Source organism: Bos javanicus, chromosome 15 (genome assembly GCF_032452875.1).
Source record: "Bos javanicus breed banteng chromosome 15, ARS-OSU_banteng_1.0, whole genome shotgun sequence".
Classification (NCBI taxonomy): Eukaryota; Metazoa; Chordata; class Mammalia; order Artiodactyla; family Bovidae; genus Bos; species Bos javanicus.
The window spans coordinates 49,739,682-49,760,310 of NC_083882.1; the positions used below are offsets into that span (position 1 = coordinate 49,739,682).

The 20,629-nt window shown below is 38.2% G+C and overlaps 1 protein-coding gene and 1 pseudogene across 1 annotated transcript; both read right to left on the minus strand.

Moving 5' to 3' along the window:
- Positions 1-502: 502 nt before the first annotated feature.
- Positions 503-1,415, minus strand: LOC133261334 (olfactory receptor 52A5-like; annotated as a pseudogene).
- Positions 1,416-6,041: 4,626 nt separating this feature from the next.
- On the minus strand, positions 6,042-7,273 carry LOC133261335 (olfactory receptor 52A5-like). The gene has a single exon (XM_061439829.1). It carries the CDS (start codon positions 7,093-7,095, stop codon positions 6,145-6,147), a length of 951 nt encoding a protein of 316 aa, XP_061295813.1. The 5' UTR covers positions 7,096-7,273; the 3' UTR covers positions 6,042-6,144.
- Between the last annotated feature and the right edge of the window lie 13,356 nt (positions 7,274-20,629).

A 20,629-nucleotide genomic window follows, 5' to 3' on the forward strand; every position in this document is an offset into this window, starting at 1 on the left:
GTTCCTCTTCACTTTCTGCCATAAGGATGGTGTCATCTGCATATCTGAACTTATTGATATTTCTCCCGGCAATCTTGATTCCAGCTTGTGTTTCTTCCAGTCCAGCGTTTCTCATGATGTACTCTGCATATAAGTTAAATAAGCAGGGTGATAATATACATCCTTGATGTACTCCTTTTCCTATTTGTAACCAGTCTGTTGTTCCATATCCAGTTCTAACTGTTGCTTCCTGACCTGCATATAGATTTCTCAGATTAGATATGACTAATTCTGTGTGTTTCAACAAACTTTGTATCCAAAACAAGCTAAGATGTTTAAATAGAAGTCAAAGCCTTATTGTCTTGAATGCAAAACCAGAACATTGCTCTTCAGCACACATTGAATCTGAGAAAGTACAAACTCTCAAGAACATTTTCTCAGTACTCGTTTCTGCTATTGTTTGAAATAAAATAAAAGAGAACTCAAGATGCATCCTTAGAGTGGAAAATCTTGGGTATTTGATCTCAAATCTGTTTGGTCTTCACATCATAAACAATAGGATTGAGCAAAGATGGGACAGGCAGATAGAGATTGGATAGAAGAATGTGAATGTAAGGTGGAATATGGAAACCAAACCTGTGTGCAAAAAACAAGAAGAAAATGAGGGGATAAAACTCAAGGAATACACAAATGTGGGCAATGCAAGTGTTAAAAACTTTGAGTCTAGCTTCTTTTTGAGTCAGATTGAAGACAGTTACAAATATTTAAATGTAAGAGAGTATGATGAAGATTATGTCAAATTAGAGTATAATGAAAACCACAAAGAGACCATAGATCTTGTTGATTCAAATATCTTCTGCTGCCAGCTTCACAATGGCCATGTGTTCACAGTATGAATGGGGAACCACAGTGGTCCAGTAGTGTTTGAGCCAGCATTTGATGAGGATGAGACAGGGAGCTGCAAAGAGGGCTGCTCAGAGTGTCTCTCCAACACCAATCTGAGTGAGGAGTTTCTGGGTAAAAATGATTGCATGTCTCAGAGGATCACAGATAGCCATGTAACAATCCAAGGCCATGGCCAGCAGAATACCTGACTCAATACACTGGAAGGTATGGATGAGCCACATCTGAAAGATAGGCATCAAAATATATTTCTGGTGAATGGAACCAGAATATTCCTAACATTTTTGGCAGGGTGCAGGTATTGAGAGTAATGTCTGTCACTCAAAGCATTGCCAGGAAAACATATATGGGTTCATGGAGGCTGGGCTCAGATTTGACAATGACCAGTAGCAGGAAATTCCCAAACGGAGCAGTGATGTTCATGGCATAGAAAGAAATGCTGATCCAGAACTGCATAGACTCCAGGCCAGGGATCCCAATCAGTGTCAGCACCGAGGGCATGAAGACTGTACCACTGAGCTGGAGCCTGTTTGTTTTGAACTCTCTGGTTTAGAGAGTCTGATTCAAGATGGTGGTTTTCTCTGAGTATCTTTATTGTTTTATGTTTTTACTTATGTTCATACCAACAGTAGTTAAATGTGGTTTCAAATGGCATTTTGACACACATACTCATTTTTTTAAATATTGCAGTTAAATTTGGTTGTGAATGCATATAGAGTTTCCCTGAATAATTTATTTTGAATTTTCCTTCTGTTCTCTATTTCCCTGTCTCTTTTTTTGTTATGTATACAGAGATATAAACACATAAACACTTGGAAACTTACAAATATTCACTATAGAGAGAGGGAGTACTACTTCCAGTCAATGTGAATTCCTATGGTTTTTGCAAAATTAGTTTAAAACTATCTAATTGAATGTAGTTAAGTCTTCTGAGTTATTGAACTGTGGTGTTGGAGAAGACTCTTGAGAGGCCCTTGGACTGCAAGGAGATCGAACAAGTCCATTCTGAAGGAGATCAGCCCTGGGATTTCTTTGGAAGGAATGGTACTAAAGCTGAAACTCCAGTACTTTGGCCACCTCATGTGAAGAGTTGACTCATTGGAAAAGACTCTGATGCTGGGAGGGAATGGCGGCAGGAGGAGAAGGGGATGACAGAGGCTGAGATGGCTGAATGGCATCACCGACTCGATGGGTGTGAGTCTGAGTGAACTCCGGAAGTTGGTGATGGACAGGGAGGCCTGGTGTACTGCAGTTCATGGGGTTGCAAAGAGCTGGACATGGCCATATAGGCATTAAAAAAAAAAATGAGGTATAATTGATTTAAAATGTGCTAGTTTCAGGTATATAGCAAAGTGATTCAGTTATACATATGTATACGTCTATTTTGCCAGGTTATTTTCCTTTACAGGTTATTACAAAATATTGAATATAGTAATCTGGACAGTATAGTAGATTCTTATTGGTTATCTATTTTACATAGAGTAGTGTGTATCTGTTAATCCCAAACGTCTCATCTATCCCTCTCTCTGGCCCTTTCTCCTTTGTTTCATATGATTCTGAGTCTGTTTCTCTTTTGTGTATAAGTTCATTTGTATCAATTTTTCAGATTCCACATGTAAGTCATTTCATATGATAATTGTCTTTCTCTGTCTGGCTTACTTCACTCAGTATGACAATTTCTAGGTCCATCCATGTTGCTGCAAATGGCATTATTTCATTCTTTTATATGGCTGAACAATATTTCATCTTACGTTTTACATAAGGAAAGATTGTTGACTTTGGGAGGATACTTATTGGTTTGTGAAGTAAGATTTCCACATAGATGCATTGAAATTATTATTATTTTCATTGCAAAGTCAGTCACAACAAGAAGTAGGGAGCTCTGAAACTATCACAATCCTTTCTATGGGATAGTCCAGATAAACATACAATTCATTTGTACTCATATGTCTGTCTTCTTGCTTGCTTCAAGTGCGCTAACCTAGTCTGTGTGTTCAGAGCCAATTCAGGAAAAATCTTGTGTAAACATACTTCTCATTTCTCATGACAATTATATATGACCACTTTGAGCTTACTTCCCTCATCTGTAAAGGATTTGGTCTTCTTTGTCATTAAAAAGGCAGACATAAAAATTAGCCTGCCTGGCATAACTTTGCACAACTATATGAGCTAATCATGAATGTTTCACATACACAGAGACAGAATCAGAGTAAGAGTCTTTCATGAATAAGTGTGATGGAAGCCTTCAGGCAAGGCTCTTCATCTTCACTTTAGAAGGCAGGAGTGGATGAAGTAAACAACTTTGAAATTAAGTTTAATTGCAGGGAAAAAAAAAAAAACAACCTCTAAGCTAGAGTTATTCTTTTCATAGTATGAGATTTCTGGAGACAATGTACTAAATTAAAAGAATGTTAATCTGTCAAAACTGATGTATGACAGTTCTCTTTTTGTATGACACTAAACACAGTGTTTAACTTATATGCAGAGTACATCATGAAAAACGCTGGGCTGGAAGAAGCACAAGCTGGAATCAAGATTGCTGGAAGAAATATCAATAACCTCAGATATGCAGATGACACAACCCTTATGGCAGAAAGTGAAGAGGAACTAAAAAGCCTCTTGATGAAAGTGAAAGAGGAGAGTGAAAAAGTTGGCTTAGAGCGCGACATTCAGAAAACTAAGATCATGGCATCTGGTCCCATCACTTCATGGGAAATAGATGGGGAAACAGGGGAAACAGTGTCAAACTTTATTTTTTGGGGCTCCAAAATCACTGCAGATGGTGATTGCAGCCATGAAATTAAAAGATTCTTACTCCTTGGAAGGAAACTTATGACCAACCTAGATAGCATATTGAAAAGCAGAGATTACTTTGTCAACAAAGGTCCATCTAGTCAAGGTTATAGTTCTTCCAGTAATCATGTATGGATGTGAGAGTTGGACTTTGAAGAAAGCTGAGTGCCAAAGACTTGCTTCTTTTGAACTGTGGTGTTGGAGAAGACTCTTGAGAATCCCTTGGACTACAAGGAGATCCAACCGGTCCATTCTAAAGGAGATCAGTCCTGGGTGTTCATTGGAAGGAATGATGCTAAGGCTGAAACTCCAGTACTTTGGCCACCTCATGCAAAGAGTTGACTCATTGGAAAAGACCCTGATGCTGGGAGGGATTGAGGGCAGGAGGAGAAGGGGGCAACAGAGGATGAGATGACTGGATGGCATCACCGACTTGATGGACATGAGTTTGAGTGAACTCCGGGAGTTGGTGACGGACAGGGAGGCCTGGCGTGCTGCAGTTCATGGGGTCACAAAGAGTCAGACACACCTGAGCAACTGAACTGAACTGAACTGCAACACAGTATTTAAGTCTATAACTATATTTCCTTTCAATAAAGTATGAATAGAAAGCACTTCAACATAATAAAAAAGACATTTGTGACAAACCCACAGGTAACACACTCCATAGTGAGAAACTGAAGTCATTCATGTAAGAACAAGAACAAGATAAGGATGTCCACTCTTGGCACTCCTAGTAAACAAAATATTGGAAGTCCTAGCCAGAGCAATTAGGCGAGAAGAAGAAATAAAGTTCATTCATATTGGAAAGAAGTGGAACAGTCACTATTTGTGGGTGACATGATTTTATACATAAATTACTCTATCTACTTCATCATGATGTATGAATATAGTAACATTTAAGAATACAAATTGGATGTTTAAAAATTTGTTGCATTTCTGTATGCTAACAGTGCCTTAGCAGAAATAGAAATTAAAACAACAACCCTATTAGCAGTCTCAACAAAAATAATAAAATGAGTTTGGGAATACATGTAACCAAGGAGGTAAAAGACCTGTACAGACAGTTTTGAAAGAAATTGATGAATACACAAATAAATGGAAAGGCATTCTGTGTTCATGGCTTGGGAGAATTAACACTGTCAAACGTCCTTATCACCTAAAGCCATCTACATATTCAGTATTATTCCTATCAAACTCCAAGGAATATTTTTCACAGAAATAAAACAAACAAAAAAAAATCTAAAGTTTATATGGAATAAGAAAAGAACCATTATCCATAATATCCAGCTATCTCATTTCTGGGTATTTACTGGGAAACAAAATTAACAAGAAAACCATTTGAAAAAGTATACATATACTCAGAGCTAATTTAGGTAAAATCTTGGGTAAACATATTTCTCATTACTCATGACCGTTATGCATGACCACTTTGAGCTTACTTCCCCTATCTGTAAAGTGAAGGATTTGGTCTTCTTTGTCATCAAAAACCTTAACCTGCACTGGCATAACTGTCCACAAATATATGAGCTAATTGTGAATGCTTCACACACAGAGACAGAGCCAGAGTAAGAGCCTTCCATGAACAAGTGTGATGGAAGTCATATGTGTGTGTATATATATATATATATGTGTGTGTGTGTGTGTCATATGTGTATATATATATATGGATTTTATATATATATATAGAGAGAATATGTATTATCTCCTCTTATAGAATTAGTTGTTTCTTCTTCAGATATAGTTATAGAACTTGCTTTTACCTAAAAAATATTGCTAATATATCATATCATAGGTCAAAACAAGTATATTAAATGTGCAGTTTTTTATATTTACTTAATGCTTCCATTAACTTCAGTTATAACTCTATTACACATTTTAGTATGATTTTAATATTTTAATAATATAAATATGCTTACATTGCTTAATATTATAAATATAAAATATAAATATGTTTCAATGTATAAGGTATAAGTAGACTTAATGTTCAACACATAATTGCAGAACAAAGAACCTTAGGGCCTTAAATACAATAATAATGATGATAATAAGTATATTTATAAACAACAGCATAGATTTTGTTCCATACACAATATATTATAATTCATTACACTGATATTTTTACACAGTAGCATTGATGCCACTTCATATTTTTAAACAGAAGAAGCAAAAAAGTATTAATATTTAGTTGCACTTTTAAAAGAAGTCCTTCAAATTTATTTAATTAAAAACAAAGTCTTCATAATTTCTTCTTCTGTGTTATCTACTGGCTAAATGTATGCTCCAAGTAATTCTGTATCCATACAAGTGAAATTATTGGAATAGGAATCAGAGCTTCAGTGTTGCAAATGTAAAATCTAGAGCTCTCTATTTCAGGAAACCAATGAACAAAAGAAAGCAAACAATCACACTAAAAATTAGTGTTTCTCAGACTGAATTTGTATTATTTGAAATAAGATAGATGAGAGGTCAAGATGCATCCTTCAAGTGAAAAATCTTGGACACTCGATCTCGAATCTGTTTGGTCTTTACACCATAAACAATAGGATTGAGAAAAGGTGGGACGAGCAGGTAAAGATTGGACAGAAGAATGTGAATGTAAGATGGAATATGGAACCCAAATCTGTGTGTAAAGGAGGAGAAGAAACCCAGGAGATAAAACACAAGGAAGACGCAAATGTGGGCAATGCAAGTGTTAAAAGCTTTGAGTCTAGCTTCCTTTTGAGGCAGTTTGAAAACAGTTATAAATATTCGAATGTAAGAGAGTGTGATGAAGATTATGTCAAATCCAAGTATAATGAAAGCCACAAAAAGACCATAAATCTTGTTGATTCGAGTATCTTCTGCTGCCAGCTTCACAATGGCCATGTGCTCACAGAATGAATGGGAGACCACAGTGGTCCGATAGTGTTTCAGCCGGCATTTGATGAGGATGAGACACAGAGCTATAAGGACACCTGCTCTGAGTGTCACTCCAACCCCAATCTGAGTGAGGAGTTTGTGGGTAAAAATAGCTGCATGTCTCAGAGGGTCACAGATTGCCACATAGCGGTCCAAGGCCATGGCCAGCAGAACACCTGACTCAGTACACTGGAAGGTATGGATGAGCCACATCTGAAAGAGACAGGCATCAAAATATATTTCTGCTGAATGGAACCAGAATATCCCTAACAGTTTTGGTAGGATACAGGTACTGAGAGCAATATCTGTCACTCCAAGCATTGCCAGGAAGAGATACATGGGTTCATGGAGGCCGCGCTCAGATTTGATGATGACCAAGATTAGGAAATTTCCAAATAGAGCAATGATGTACATGGCACAGAAGGGAATGCCGATCCAGAACTGCACAGACTCCAGGCCAGGGATCCCAATCAGTGTCAGCACTGAGGGCATGAAGACTGTACCATTGAGCTGGAGCATGTTGGCTTGGAACTGCCGGGTTTAGAGAGTCTGATTCAAGATGGCAGTTTGTATTGACTGTCTTTCTTATTTTCTGTTTTTACCTAAATTCATATTGTCAGTGGTTAAATGCGGTTTAAAATGGCATTTTGAAAGACATATTCATTTTTTTTAATGTAACAATTAAATTTGTCCAGGAATACAGATACAGTCTCCCTGGTTGATGTATCTCAAATTTCTGCTTCTGTTTTCTATTTCTCTCTCTCATTTTCTGTTACGTATATAGAAACATATACACTCTCAGAGGCATACAAACACTCACCATAGAGAGAAGAAGCACTCCTTCTAGTCAATGTGAATTCTTCTGGTTTTTGCATAATTAGTTAAACACTATCTCATTGAATGCAGTTTGTTCTGCTAAGCTAACAAGTTCTGAGAACATAAATTCTGTGTAACATAACTGGTTTTTTTTGTTTGTTTGTTTTTCAATCAAAGAACTTATAATTCATTTGGACAGTCTAGTAGAAGTAAAATAATAGTAATGATAATAACAGACTTTTAGAAGTTGCTCTAGATCTTGGGAAAATAAGTTATAAAGTGGCATAGTCAAAGAAGACATAGGCAATGATCTAAATGTGGCAATTATATAAGACAATTAGTATGCTAAGTACACATATGTTACATATAAGGTTGTAACAAGTATTTAGAATCTGTCTTTATCCCCAAGTTGGAACCTAGGTAAATTTTTTAAGAAATATGGAAAAAAATAGGTATTTTAGAGACAATAACATAAAATGTAACATGACAATAAAGAAATAAGGCAAACTTATATTGGGATAAAATGTGATACATGAATCACATGCAAGTTTATTTCTGCAAATTTAAACTGGGAAAATTTTTACCTGATTCAATGATATCCAAAGATGGAAAGCTGCTATGATTATTTCTCAAGTTATCAAAATCTGAACAATTAATATTACCTGTATTTCAAATATATACCAAAATTTATTTTATCAATATTATTCTAGGAAAATAAATCAGAAAGTATCAAAACCATGAACATAAAACTTAAAATATACTATATATTGAATAAGTAACTATATTTGTTCAGTGGAATTCAGTTTATCATGTGATTCCCAATGAGAAATAACCAGTTTTAATATATTTATTACAAACCACCTTTGGACACTATCATAGAGCTCTGTTTTCTGTCTGCTCCATTCATTCTATTATGGAAGTGATTTGCTGTTGTTCTAATCATTAAGTCGTAAGTCATATCTGACTCTTTTGCGACCTTTTGGAGTGTAGCGCACCCGGTGCCTCTGTACATGAGATTTCCCAAGCAAGAATACTGGAGTGGGTTGCCATTATCTTCTCTAGAGGATCCTCCCATCCCAGGAATCAAACCTGCATCTCCTTCATTGGCAGGTGGATTCTTTACACTGAGCCACCAGGGAAGTCCATGAAAATATTAGTGTATGTTATGAAATATATTTGCTGGCAATTTCCATATGTAAGCATTATTTAAATTCCTTGTAGGTTTATTTTTTTTCTCACAGATTGAAAATAGGCACATCATTCATATCACTGTTTCTCCAAATATTTCCTAGAACCCTGAAAATCAACCCAGTATGACATTTACCTTCTACTCATACTGGTTGATCACAGATTCTCTTCTTCCAGTAGGATTGTGCAGAAGTATCTGCAGCATCATAGAAATCCACTTGTAAATGAGCCCAAAATGCAGTCTATTATTACAGTATTCCCTTAGTCCCTTAGACCTGCAATTCAAATGCTTATTTGCTTGCTTTTCTAAATCATTACCTAACTTTGTTGAGGAAGGAATACAAGAATCTCTCTGGCCATTTCTCTGTCCCTCATTAAGCTTTCATTTTCAATTGCCTATACACTCACAAAAGTTTAATACAAGGCCCATATTGTCTTAGTTTACCATTTCTGCTTTTACTACCTTTTCCTGATTCACATTCTTCTCAAACTTTATATTCATGGTGTAACATATTAGCTACGCCTTTTACCCTGACACAATCTCCCTGCTTCTGGGGTTTGCATGGGGTTTGCAGAGAGCTGGAAACAACTGAAGTGACTGAGCTCAGTACAGCTCATTATCATTCCTTTACCTTTTCTCTGGTAAATTGCATATATATAAATAAACCTATCGGAGAAGGCAATGGCACCCCACTCCAGTACTCTTGCCTGGAAAATCCCATGGATGGAGGAGCCTGGTAGGCTGCAGTCCATGGGGCCGCTAGGAGTCGGACATGACTGAGCGACTTCACTTTCACTTTTCACTTTCATGCATTGGAGAAGGAAATGGCAACCCACTCCAGTGTTCTTGCCTGGAGAATCCCAGGGATGGGGGAGCCTGGTGGGCTGCCTTCTATGGGGTCACACAGAGTCAGACATGACTGAAGTGACTTAGCATAGCATAGCATATGTATATATATATATATATATATATATAGGTTTATCAGTTTTCCCTCAAAACATGTATTTTAATCATGCATTAATTTAGCAGTTATTTCCCTTATGATAAAATATATTTCAGGTTTATACACATTTGTTTTAATAGGTGCTGTGATCTCATTGTGAAATATGCTATAATCCTAAATGAATCCCCATGACTTGCTATATATTTTTAAATCAATTTAAGTGATTTTTAAACCATTGTCATGAGACTTTGTCTCCATTATTCTTGAAAGTTCATATGTTTGAAGAAAATTCAAAATTATACTCTGTCCAAATACAATGAACTTTTTAAAGGACTCTTCTATGTTGATTATTTTTTCAGTGCTTAAAACTATTTTATCTTTAAAATAAAAATTCTGTTTCTATAAACACAGTCTATCTTTCATTTTTCCTTCAGTCTCAAGACACTCTTCTCCTTTGTTGCTTTTTCTGACTCCCTTTATTTTGTTGATGCCCTGAATTCCATTGAAACCCATATTCTTCCCCATGGTTCTTTTTCTTCTCATTATATATGGCTCTCTACCCAGACATTCTGTCCAACCTCAGAATTTCACTTACAACTGACTACGACTAAATAAATAATCATACTTCAATAAATCTAACCTGAACACAGGATACATACGCTTAACCACCTCGTAAGCAGCTCCACAGGCTTCCATGGTGGCTCAGAACATAAAGAATCTGCCTGCAATGCAGGAAAGCCAAGTTGATCCCTGGGTCGGGAAGATCCCCTGAAGAAGGAAATGGTTACCCACTATGGTATTCTTGCCTGGAGAATTCCATGGCGACAAGAGCCTTGTCAGCCACAGTCCATGGGGGTTGCAAAGAGTTGGACGCTACTGAGAGACTAAATGTTCATGCAAGGAGTTTCAAGTTGGTGAAGTCTATTTCAGGGATCAGGGAGAAGATAAATTGGATTTGGTCTTTAAATTCGATTATCTTTATTTGATCCAGCTTTGCCTGTCCTGTAGTCAATATACTTCAATAGGATTTACACAAAGGTCTTTTATTATACATAATTACATACAGGAGGAAAACCCCCCTCAGTTCCTCTAGAAAACTGGAAAACTATTCATTCCATCAGACATTTAGTGACTAAATGCTTAGCAATAAGAGAAACAATTTTCATATATATATTAATAGTAAGCTTATTTTAATAATCATCCTAACAAATTTATCAGCTATAATGAAATACATGCTAGAATTCTGCAAACTAATTTAGAATTCTATTTGTACTTACTAGACTTTCCTCCGCTTGTTATATTTCCTTTAGATTTCCTCCTACCATTTCTTTGTCTTTCCCATCAGACAAATACCATTGATTATTAAACGTTCATCCCAAGCATTACCTCCTCTAGGAAGAGTCTCATGATATTCTATTTAAAATTCAAAAGTATTTGTTTCTGGCCTCAACATGTGACTATTTATTGAAAAATCTAGGAGAAATGCAATAGTATTTTATTTTCCTCAAATATGTTTAATATCAAAAATGTGCCAAACAATACATTTGCAAATTCATTTGCCCTGTTTTCAGATGTATATCTGTAAGGAGAATGGGATGAATTAGGAAAGGTAAATAACTAGTCAAAGAAAAATATTAGGAATCTAATTACCTTAGTATATAAGTTTCCTCTGTTTTTATTTCAGTATTATTTTTAATACATAAGGTAGGACATATACTTGCTTTAGTTGAAGATATAAAGAAATTCATCAGGGGTAAGAAGGGGAAAGAAATGTGAAAAATGCTAACCTGACCAAGAGGAACTCAGTACTATTTATTATTCTCCTCATGTCTTAGGTGAAATCCTGACAACTAAAGTATTTATTATTCTCTTCTTGTGATTTCATCAGAAAATCTCTTTATACATATTTATAGAGTCCAATTTCCCACAGTCTCCTTAGATCCTTTCTCTGTGTAGATCTCAGAGGCACCTAGAAGAACACATACTCACAAGCTCAATTCTTCAGCCTTCTTATATGTATGTACTGGGATGGTAATATAATTGCACACGCAGTTATAAAGAAACTGTTTCCAGTGAGACAAACAAAGGACACATATTATATCAGCAGTTCAACAAGGGCATGATGTAATTCTCCTGAGGAATGGGGTTAATAACAAATCATAAACAATAGAGTAATTTTTCCAGCTTTCAATGGCTTCTAAATGCATGAATATTGGACAAAGTAGTAAGTGTCAATTCTAGGACTCTATTTCAAGTATATTCTGAGACTCATAATTTCATCTCACAAGGCTGAGAGAAGTGAAAATAGTGATAAGAGCTGACCCTAATACTTTTGAAATCTTTAGGAGATTCCATGGATTTTTTTTAATGCATATAAATTTCTTATTTCTAGAAACCACCTTGGTGGTAGTCAATTTTGACCAGTCAATATTAGGTAACTCCCACTATACAGGATCAGCTACCCAACATGTCAAATAAATGGGGACTTACAGGCATTTTTTAAAAATTAAACTTTCAGTTCAGTTCATTTCAGTTCAGTCACTCAGTTGTGTCCGACTCTTTGTGACCTCATGAATCGTGGCACGCCAGACCTCCCTGTCCACCACCAACTCACGGAGTTTACCCAAACTCATGTTCATCGAGTCAGTGATGCCATCCAGACATCTCATCCTCTGTCATCCTCTTTTCATCCTGCCCCCAATCCCTCCCAGCATCAGGGTCTTTTCCAATGAGTCAACACTTCGCATGAGGTGGACAAAGTATTGGAGTTTAAGCCTCAGCATCAGTCCTTCCAGTGAACACCCAGGACTGATCTCCTTTAGGATGGACTGGTTGGTTCTCCTCGCAGTCCAAGGGACTCTCAAGAGTCTTTTCCAGCACCACAGTTCAAAAGAATCAATTCTTCAGCGCTCAGCTTTCTTCACAGTCCAACTCTCACATCCATACATGACCACTGGAAAAACCATAGCCTTGAATAGATGGACCTTTGTTGGCAACATAATATCTCTGCTTTTTAATATGCTATCTAGGTTGGTCATAACTTTCCTTCCAAGGAGTTAGTCAACTTAGCATAGTTCAAAGTCTTAGCACGTGTTTGCTTGAGTCCTTCAAGAATACATCCGGCAAAGTCTCTCTAATCCCACCTTCCTTTAGCCATGTTATCATCTCAGTCTGGTACTGTTAGGGGATCTGCTTGGCTTCCAGTAGGAAGGCGCGCTATTTCATGTTCCCTCTTTACCCTTGTCTCACGTTCAAGCCATTCATCTCCAAAAGTAGTAGCTTCCTCCAAAATTCAAGCTTTTTGAGTCAGGGGTCAGTGTTTGTCCCAAGACATACATGACATCTCTCCAAGTAAGCTCATAAAGTACAGTTAGTCCCATAAAGGTTTCTATGTACTTTTGGATCCTCTAAATAGTCTCAACTGCAATTGGTACTGTTAGGTAGTTAGAATAGGAAAAAGGAGTCAAAATGTCAATGGCTAAAAGACAAAGAAAGGAAAAAACCCACGAAAACTGAACAAAAGAAAACCCATGGACCAGAGTGAGAACTTCAGGTGAAATAAACTCCTCTCCTTTTTGGCCAGCCCAATTTGCATAGGGCAGGCTCAAGGCACGGAGGAGACAAATACACAAAAGGAGGTAGCCAAGATGGTCTGAGGCCTATCCTCTGGGGTTGGCCCACCCTCACAGCTTGAGGGTATACTATCCTTTGCTCAATAAAACTGAGTTGTAACCAAGCTGTAACACTCGTCTGCCATTTTGAATCTTTGTTGTGGTGAGACGGAACTGAAGAAATTACACACTCATCCAACAGTACTGTTTTAATTTTTACCAAGCCTGAGGCAGCCCCTCCTGGAAAAGTGCCCTGATTCTCAGCCTGTTCAGTTGGAAACCCCAGACACAGGAGCAAAGTAAGAAGTAAGAGGATAGGAAAGAGCTGAAGGTTTCACACCCAAGTCTGGTATGTCTTGCAGAGAGATAAAGAACAACACATATGGCACTTCTATCCATTTGTCTTGTTTTCTGCAGAACTGATCTAATTATAAAACAGTACTGTAATTGAGAAATCCTTCAAACTGCCAGCATTCACCATCTTCCAAAGGATATTGCAGACATTCAGTATCACAGAAGATCAGGTGTGTCTTTCTTAAATTCTGGGGATCAAACTTGTCCCAGATTTTTTAAAAATACATTTTAAAAGAGTGGTTCTGGAACTGCTTGTGCCCATCTGTAAGAGAAAGAAGTGGCATCCACAGCCACAACTTCTTTCCACCAGAGGCGTCCCTCCCTGCTCTAGTTGGGGGTGTAGACAAATTTTCCACCAAAGCTTTCCTTCCCTGGTCAGACTTAATCTGTCCCTTACTGATGCAGGCACCTTACTCGTCCCTCCCAGTTCTACCAGGGAGGTGGGGTGGAGATGCACCAGGGGTAGATCTGATGTCAACCCAAAGTGATTTATTTCCTTACCACCAAGGCCTTTGATTTCATTTGTCCTTTTCCTTTGATGCCACCCAGGGTGTAACAGTAGTTTCCTGGAATATTTCCCACGCTGGGCCTACCAGGGGAAGCATCCATCTCATGTGTGCCTATGCACATTCCTGAGTATAGTCCTGAATGGAGTAAAAGCAATGAGTCATAAAGAGGCAAACAACAACCAAGATGTCCCTCCTGAGCTCCACCACGCTAGTGTATGTGACAGCAAAAGAGGTGGTGGAGGGTCAGTCAGTGAGGAAAAGGTGATTTTTGTCCCTGAACTATTAGGGCCAATCCTTATAGTTTATTTCTACAGATTCCACAAAACGAATGTCTAAGGAGTTGAGACAAAAGCCACCAGAGAGCCTCCTCTGGTCCACTAAGAGCTAGCGATACCAGCAGAAGCAGCGCATTGCACTTTCAATCTGGCCAAATCCTGCAATTCCCTATCTGTGTCCTCAGAAACCTCATGGTCATCAGCAGTGTTTTTATCCCTATAGATTTGAGGCACAGCCATGACAAAGACTCACTTTCAGGTTGCTGGCCCCTTAGGTAGGCAGCCAGGAGAGTGACTTCTAGCCTGAGAGATGTTCCTAGAGCTAGAGTTCCACCTCGCTTCCAAACATGCTCATGTAACTTTCAGCTCCTAGCAAGGCTAGGTGCTTCCATACATGGGGTCTAAGTAAAAGTACATATAACAGCATGGATCACAAGTCCCTTGAAAGTCTATGATCCGACAGATTAGGTTAGTAGTTCTAATTCCCCACTCAATTACAAAATGGTTAAAAAGACCAGGAAAAGATGACTGAGAAAAGAAAGTTTGGTCCACATGCTTTGCCCATTTCTGGCCACTCCCCTCACAGGGACGTTGGGTATCTCTTGGTATTGGCAGGTTGGTATAAACCCCTGACAAGGCTCTCCTTTCTGGGGCTGTCTTCAGTCATTATGAGGCTCCGTGAAACCACAAAGCAGGGCTCATCACTTGCTTCATGCAGGGCATGTCATTCATTCACATAAGCACACTGGAGAGTTAGTAAAGTAAAGCAGAATGCATGTATACTGAGAAAGCAGAGAGACTAGAGCTCTGAGTGTTCTTACCTTGTCCTGAAGATCCCAGATGAGCCCCCAAGATGATAGCTTATGGTGAACGATGTCGGAATTGTGATCTCCAAAGAAGATTTAACTTCAGGACCAGGGACCAGGCTTGATCACTCAAGAGCTTTTGTGTAGCAGAGTTTTATTAAAATATGAAAAGGGACAGAGAATGCTTCTGACATAGACATAAAAAGGGGGCTGGAGAGTGCCCCCCTTGCTAGTCTTAGCAAGGGAGCTATATACTTCTTTAATTGGTTATTATAATAAATCAAAAGAATGTCTCAAGGTTGTAAAGATTTTTACTAGACACGCTCCCACAAGTTACATTTTAAGGTGACAGGGTTAGAAGTAACACTAGAAAGATCTTGCCAGACCCACTTCCATAATATACATTTTAAAATAAGAAGAATATTCAGAAGGTTTTCAGGAAGGAGAAACTGTCCTCAAGCAGGATACATTGTTGCTATAGAATCCTTAGTACAGAGTTTAAATTGGGTTGTTTTGTTGTGTAATCACCAGCTTCAGACTTAAAGAAAAAAAGTTTTATGTGACTAAGACTAAGGAATGTAGAAGGAAAAAAAAAAAAAGACCTTTGTCCTTTCCTCCTCCTTGAGAATTCCAGACCGCTATCTCCTCTTCAAGAGCCCCAGTCCCCTTTCTCTTCCTCAGGGACCATGGGCTTCTTATTAAACTGACTCTAAAAACCTTCATAAATGAGTTTAGACTTTATCTTAAGAGACACAAAAGGCTATTGAACAACTTGATTTAATATATTATTTCTTACTGGAAAGTCACATTTTTTTCCAAGACACATTGCACAGTATATATCGATTCATCTGAAATTTCAGTAAAATTCTTAGTAATTTTGGAAGAAGAAACACACCTTAGAAATAACTAAAAAGTTTGAATACCAACTTCAAGTTCTATTTCAACCTAAGCTTCAATTTCATCTTCTTCCAATGGGAATTCTAACAAGCCCCCGATCTATAAAAGCTGGTGCTTACTGAATGATTTTTCTGGATAAAAACTTCAGGGCTATATCATTTCATTTAGTTATTTATTATCTCCAGCACACAAATGTGGAAAGAAATACAGAGAGAAAATAAAGTGATCCAGGTTACTTGTTTGGAAATTTTAGAATGTTCATTTGAATCCTGGTTCTTAGATATTACGTGTTGAAACCCCATATGATAACTTTCATGTGTCTGCATGGGAAGGGCTTTTTGAACAAAAATTAATTGCAGACTGTGTTGAAGGGCAAAACATACAAATGAAAGGATGACGGATAAGTCATGGTCAGGAGCTAAGGGAGGGAGATGTGGCTTATTAGACAATCAGGACTGTGAAATATATTTATCAATAGGTAGAATTAAGAATTAGCTTCTCTACCCTGGTGAGGCAGCAGGATTGGGGCAGAGGATCTGTGTAGCTCATGGTTTGGGGCAGAATCAGGCAAGACTGTGCCCTGAATTCCCTGGTTAGATGAAGGTTACCAGTTTTGCTCTGCAGATGGGGCTGTGTTCTCTGACCAAGTGCCACTGTAAGCAGGGCTTTTGGATGGCCTATGCAGCTACCTATGATCTCTGGTGAGGTTTCTTGGTCAGGCAGACTGAATGTTGTTTTCACCACTGTGTGGGATTGTGAATTAGTTTCCTTGCCAGAGAACAACTGACAAACCAGCTCCAAGCCAGATATTAGTCACTGCTGCTGCTGCTAAGTCACCTCAGTCATGTCCGACTCTGTGAGATCCCATAGATGGCAGCCCACCAGGCTCCCCCATCCCTAGGATTCTCTAGGCAAGAACACTGGAATGGGTTGCCATTTCCTTCTCCAATGCATGAAAGTGAAAAGTCAAAGTGAAGTCGCTCAGTTATGTCCGACTCTTAGCGACCCCATGGACTGCAGCCCACCAGGCTCCTCCATCCATGGGATTTTCCAGGTAAGAGTACTAAGGAAATGCAAATGCAAACCACAAAATAACTTACATCTACTAGAATGGCTAAATTTAACAGACAGAAAATGAGTGGTGATGTGATTCTGGAGAAATGTCAACCATCGGATGTTGTTGTTAGGAACGTAAATATTGCAGCAGCTTTGAGAAATAGTTTCATGGTTTCTCAAACTGACAAAATAGGTTTATCATTTGGTGTACTTTTATGAAACTGCTCCATCTGTTCACCAATACACAGTTATTAAGTTTTACTCACATATTTAAAATAATAATTGTATTTGTTATCATATTCCCATTCTCAAATCAGTACTTTGAGGCCACCATCATTTCTCTATTATGCTTTTGCCACAGGGCCTAAACTAAACTCTTTTCCTGAAGATTTTATGAGGAACAAAAATGCCACCAGTTCACTTCAGTTCAGTCACTCAGTCGTGTCCAACTCTTTGCGACCCCATAAACCACAGCCCACCAGACCTCCCTGTCCATCATCAACTCCCAGAGTTTACCCAAACTCATGTCCATGGAGTCAGTGATGTCATCCAACCATCTCATCCTCTGTCGTCCCCTTCTCCTCCTACCCCCAATCTTTCCCGGCATCAGGGTCTTTTCAAATGAGTCAACTCTTCGCATGAGGTGGCCAAAGAATTGGAGTTTCAGCTTCAACATTAGTCCCTCCATAGAACACCCAGGATTGATCTCCTTTAGGATGGACTGGTTGGATCTCCTTGCAGTCCAAGGGACTCTCAAGAGTTTTCTCCAACACCACAGTTCAAAAGCATCAAAAATGCCATAGAGAAATCCTAAAAATAAGATGCTTACTCCTTGGAAGAAAGGTTATGACCAACTTAGATAGCATGTTGAAAAGCAGAGACATTACTTTGCCAACAAAGGTCCATCTAGTCAAGGCTATGGTTTTTCCAGTGGTCATGTATGGATGTGAGAGTTGGACTGTGAAGAAGGCTGAGCACCGAAGAATTGATGCTTTTGAACTGTGGTGTTGGAGAAGACTCTTGAGAGTCCCTTGGACTGCAAGGAGAGCCAACCAGTCCATTCTAAAGAAGATCAGTCCTGGGTGTTCTTTGGAAGGAATGATGCTAAAGCTGAAACTCCAATACTTTGGCCACCTCATGCAAAGAGTTGACTCATTGTAAAAGTCTCTGATGCTGGGAGGGATTGGAGGCAGGAGGAAAAGGGGACGACAGATGGTGAGATGGCTGGATGGCATCACCGACTCGATGGACATGAGTTTGAGTGAACTACGAGAGATGGTGATGGACAGGGAGGCCTGGCATGCTGCGATTCATGGGGACGCAAAGAGTCAGAATTGACTGAGCAACTGAACTGAACTGAACTGAATAATAAAATATTTAGTGAAAATGTAGAATAATGAGTCTTTTTGCAATAACACTATATATTAATAGCATAAAAGGAAATTAAGACAATCTTTGCAACATAGGGGTTATAAATTTTTTATCCCCAAATCCTTTAATAATTGTTCATTAGGTCACTAGTGGGGAAATATTTAGATTAGAGGAAAGGCTCTGCATAGTCCATGAGGTCACAAAGAATCGGACATGACTTTCACTTTCACTCTTCTCTTCTCTTGTACGACACAAACTTGACCATCACAGTCCAATTATTTTGTAGAATGTCCCTAAGTGAGGTTTGTTTGATGAGTCCTCATGGTTATATCAGATTATCTGGGAATGCCATGGAAGGAAGGCTCTTTCCCTCCCATGTATCTTTTCAGGTTATTCCTGGTATGAATTTGCCTTATTACTGATCACTGTCACTGATAATTTAACTAAGATAGGGCCTGCCAGAATTTGTCCCAGTTAAGTTATATATTTTCCTTTGGTATTTAGTATTTCGTGGGAGAAACTTTGAAACTATACAGATTTGTTACATTATCTTTGTTCCATATTTTTTTTTCAGTAGGTAATAAGTAGCCACTATCATCCCTTTAACATTCAATTTGTTCCAGATTAGGCCTGTGGGAGCACCATAATCTGGCTTTGGCATATTTTTGACATGTGCTTGGTATTCTTTGATAATTTCTTTGCTTTTTGGTACAACAGTGTATTCAATGTACTTTCACTAACCTGGCCCTGGAGTTATCCATTTCCTGAAGAAGTTTTGGCTCTTTTTCATACAAATCACTAGAAGCTGAGAATTGCATTAATTTTTTTGGCTTTCAACCACATAACAGTGATGTCCACTATGTAGTTCTTGTCAGTTGTCATCTCATGAATTCACAAGTTTAGTTTCTGTTCCTTTTCTTCAAGCTTCATCATGTACTATAGATGTTATTCTAGCACCTTCTAGAAGGTCCTCACATAAGGATGCAGGAATTTTCTTTTTCTTTTTTTCTGGATATACCATATCATGGATTCACTGACACTGAACTCACAACAGCACTATGAATTACACCTGAAAGAAGCTTGTGTACCGCATACACTGTGTCTGTCGTGTACATCCAGCTTCTTGCTCCTAGGAACACTAGACAGCAGTATGTTTGGAGGCATTTTAAACAGCAAATTATCACCAAAAGTACAAGAATGTTTAAATCATGACACAAAATACATCATGAAGAGGACATTTATTTATAGTATTTGAGGTGAAACTTAAAGGAAGAATATTACCTTGTTTGACCCCAGCTGGGACACGTACAATTTCTCATACTCTGAGCATGTCCACACATGACCATGAAAAGCTCTGAATATTAATTTGGGGTAACAAATTGAACTATGTTGTGCTCCTATTCATCTGTGATAGTTTTCATTGTTCTTAAATCAGTTTTGTCTGAAAGCAATGTAGTTAATGATATCCATGTGTAGAGTTGTCACTTGTGTTGTTGGAAGAGGATGTTTGCTATGGCCAGTATGTTTTCTTGGAAAACTCTGTTAGTCTTTGTCCTGCTTTATTTTCTACTTCAAGGCCAAATTTGCCTGTTACTCCAGGTATCTCTTGACTTCCTACTTTTGCATTCCAGTCCCCTATAATGAAAAGGATATCTTTTGGGGTGTTAGTTCTAGAAAGTATTGTAGGTCTTCATAGAACTGTTCATATTCATCATCTTCAGCATTACTGGTTGGGGCATAGATTTTGATAATTATGATATTGAATGGTTTGCCTTGGAAATGAACAGAGATCATTTTGTCATTTTTGAGATTGCATCCAAGAACTGCATTTCAGACTCTTGTTGATTATGATGGCTACTCCATTTCTTCTAAGATAATCTTGTCCACAGTAGTAGATATAGTGGCCATCTGAGTTAAATTCGCCCACTCCAGCCCATTTTAAGTCACTGATTCCTAAAACGTGGATGTTCACTCTTGCCATCTCCTGCTTAACCACTTCCAATTTACCTTGACTCATGGACCTAACATTACAGATTCCTATCCAATATTGTTCTTACAGCATCGGACTTTAATTCCATCACCAGTCACATCCACAAGTGGGCGCTGTTTTTGCCTTGGCTCTGTCTCTTCATTCTTACTGGAGTTATTTCTCCAATCTTCTCCAGTAGCATATTAGGCACCTACCGACCTTGGGAGTTCATCTTTCAGTGTCATATCTTTGTGCAT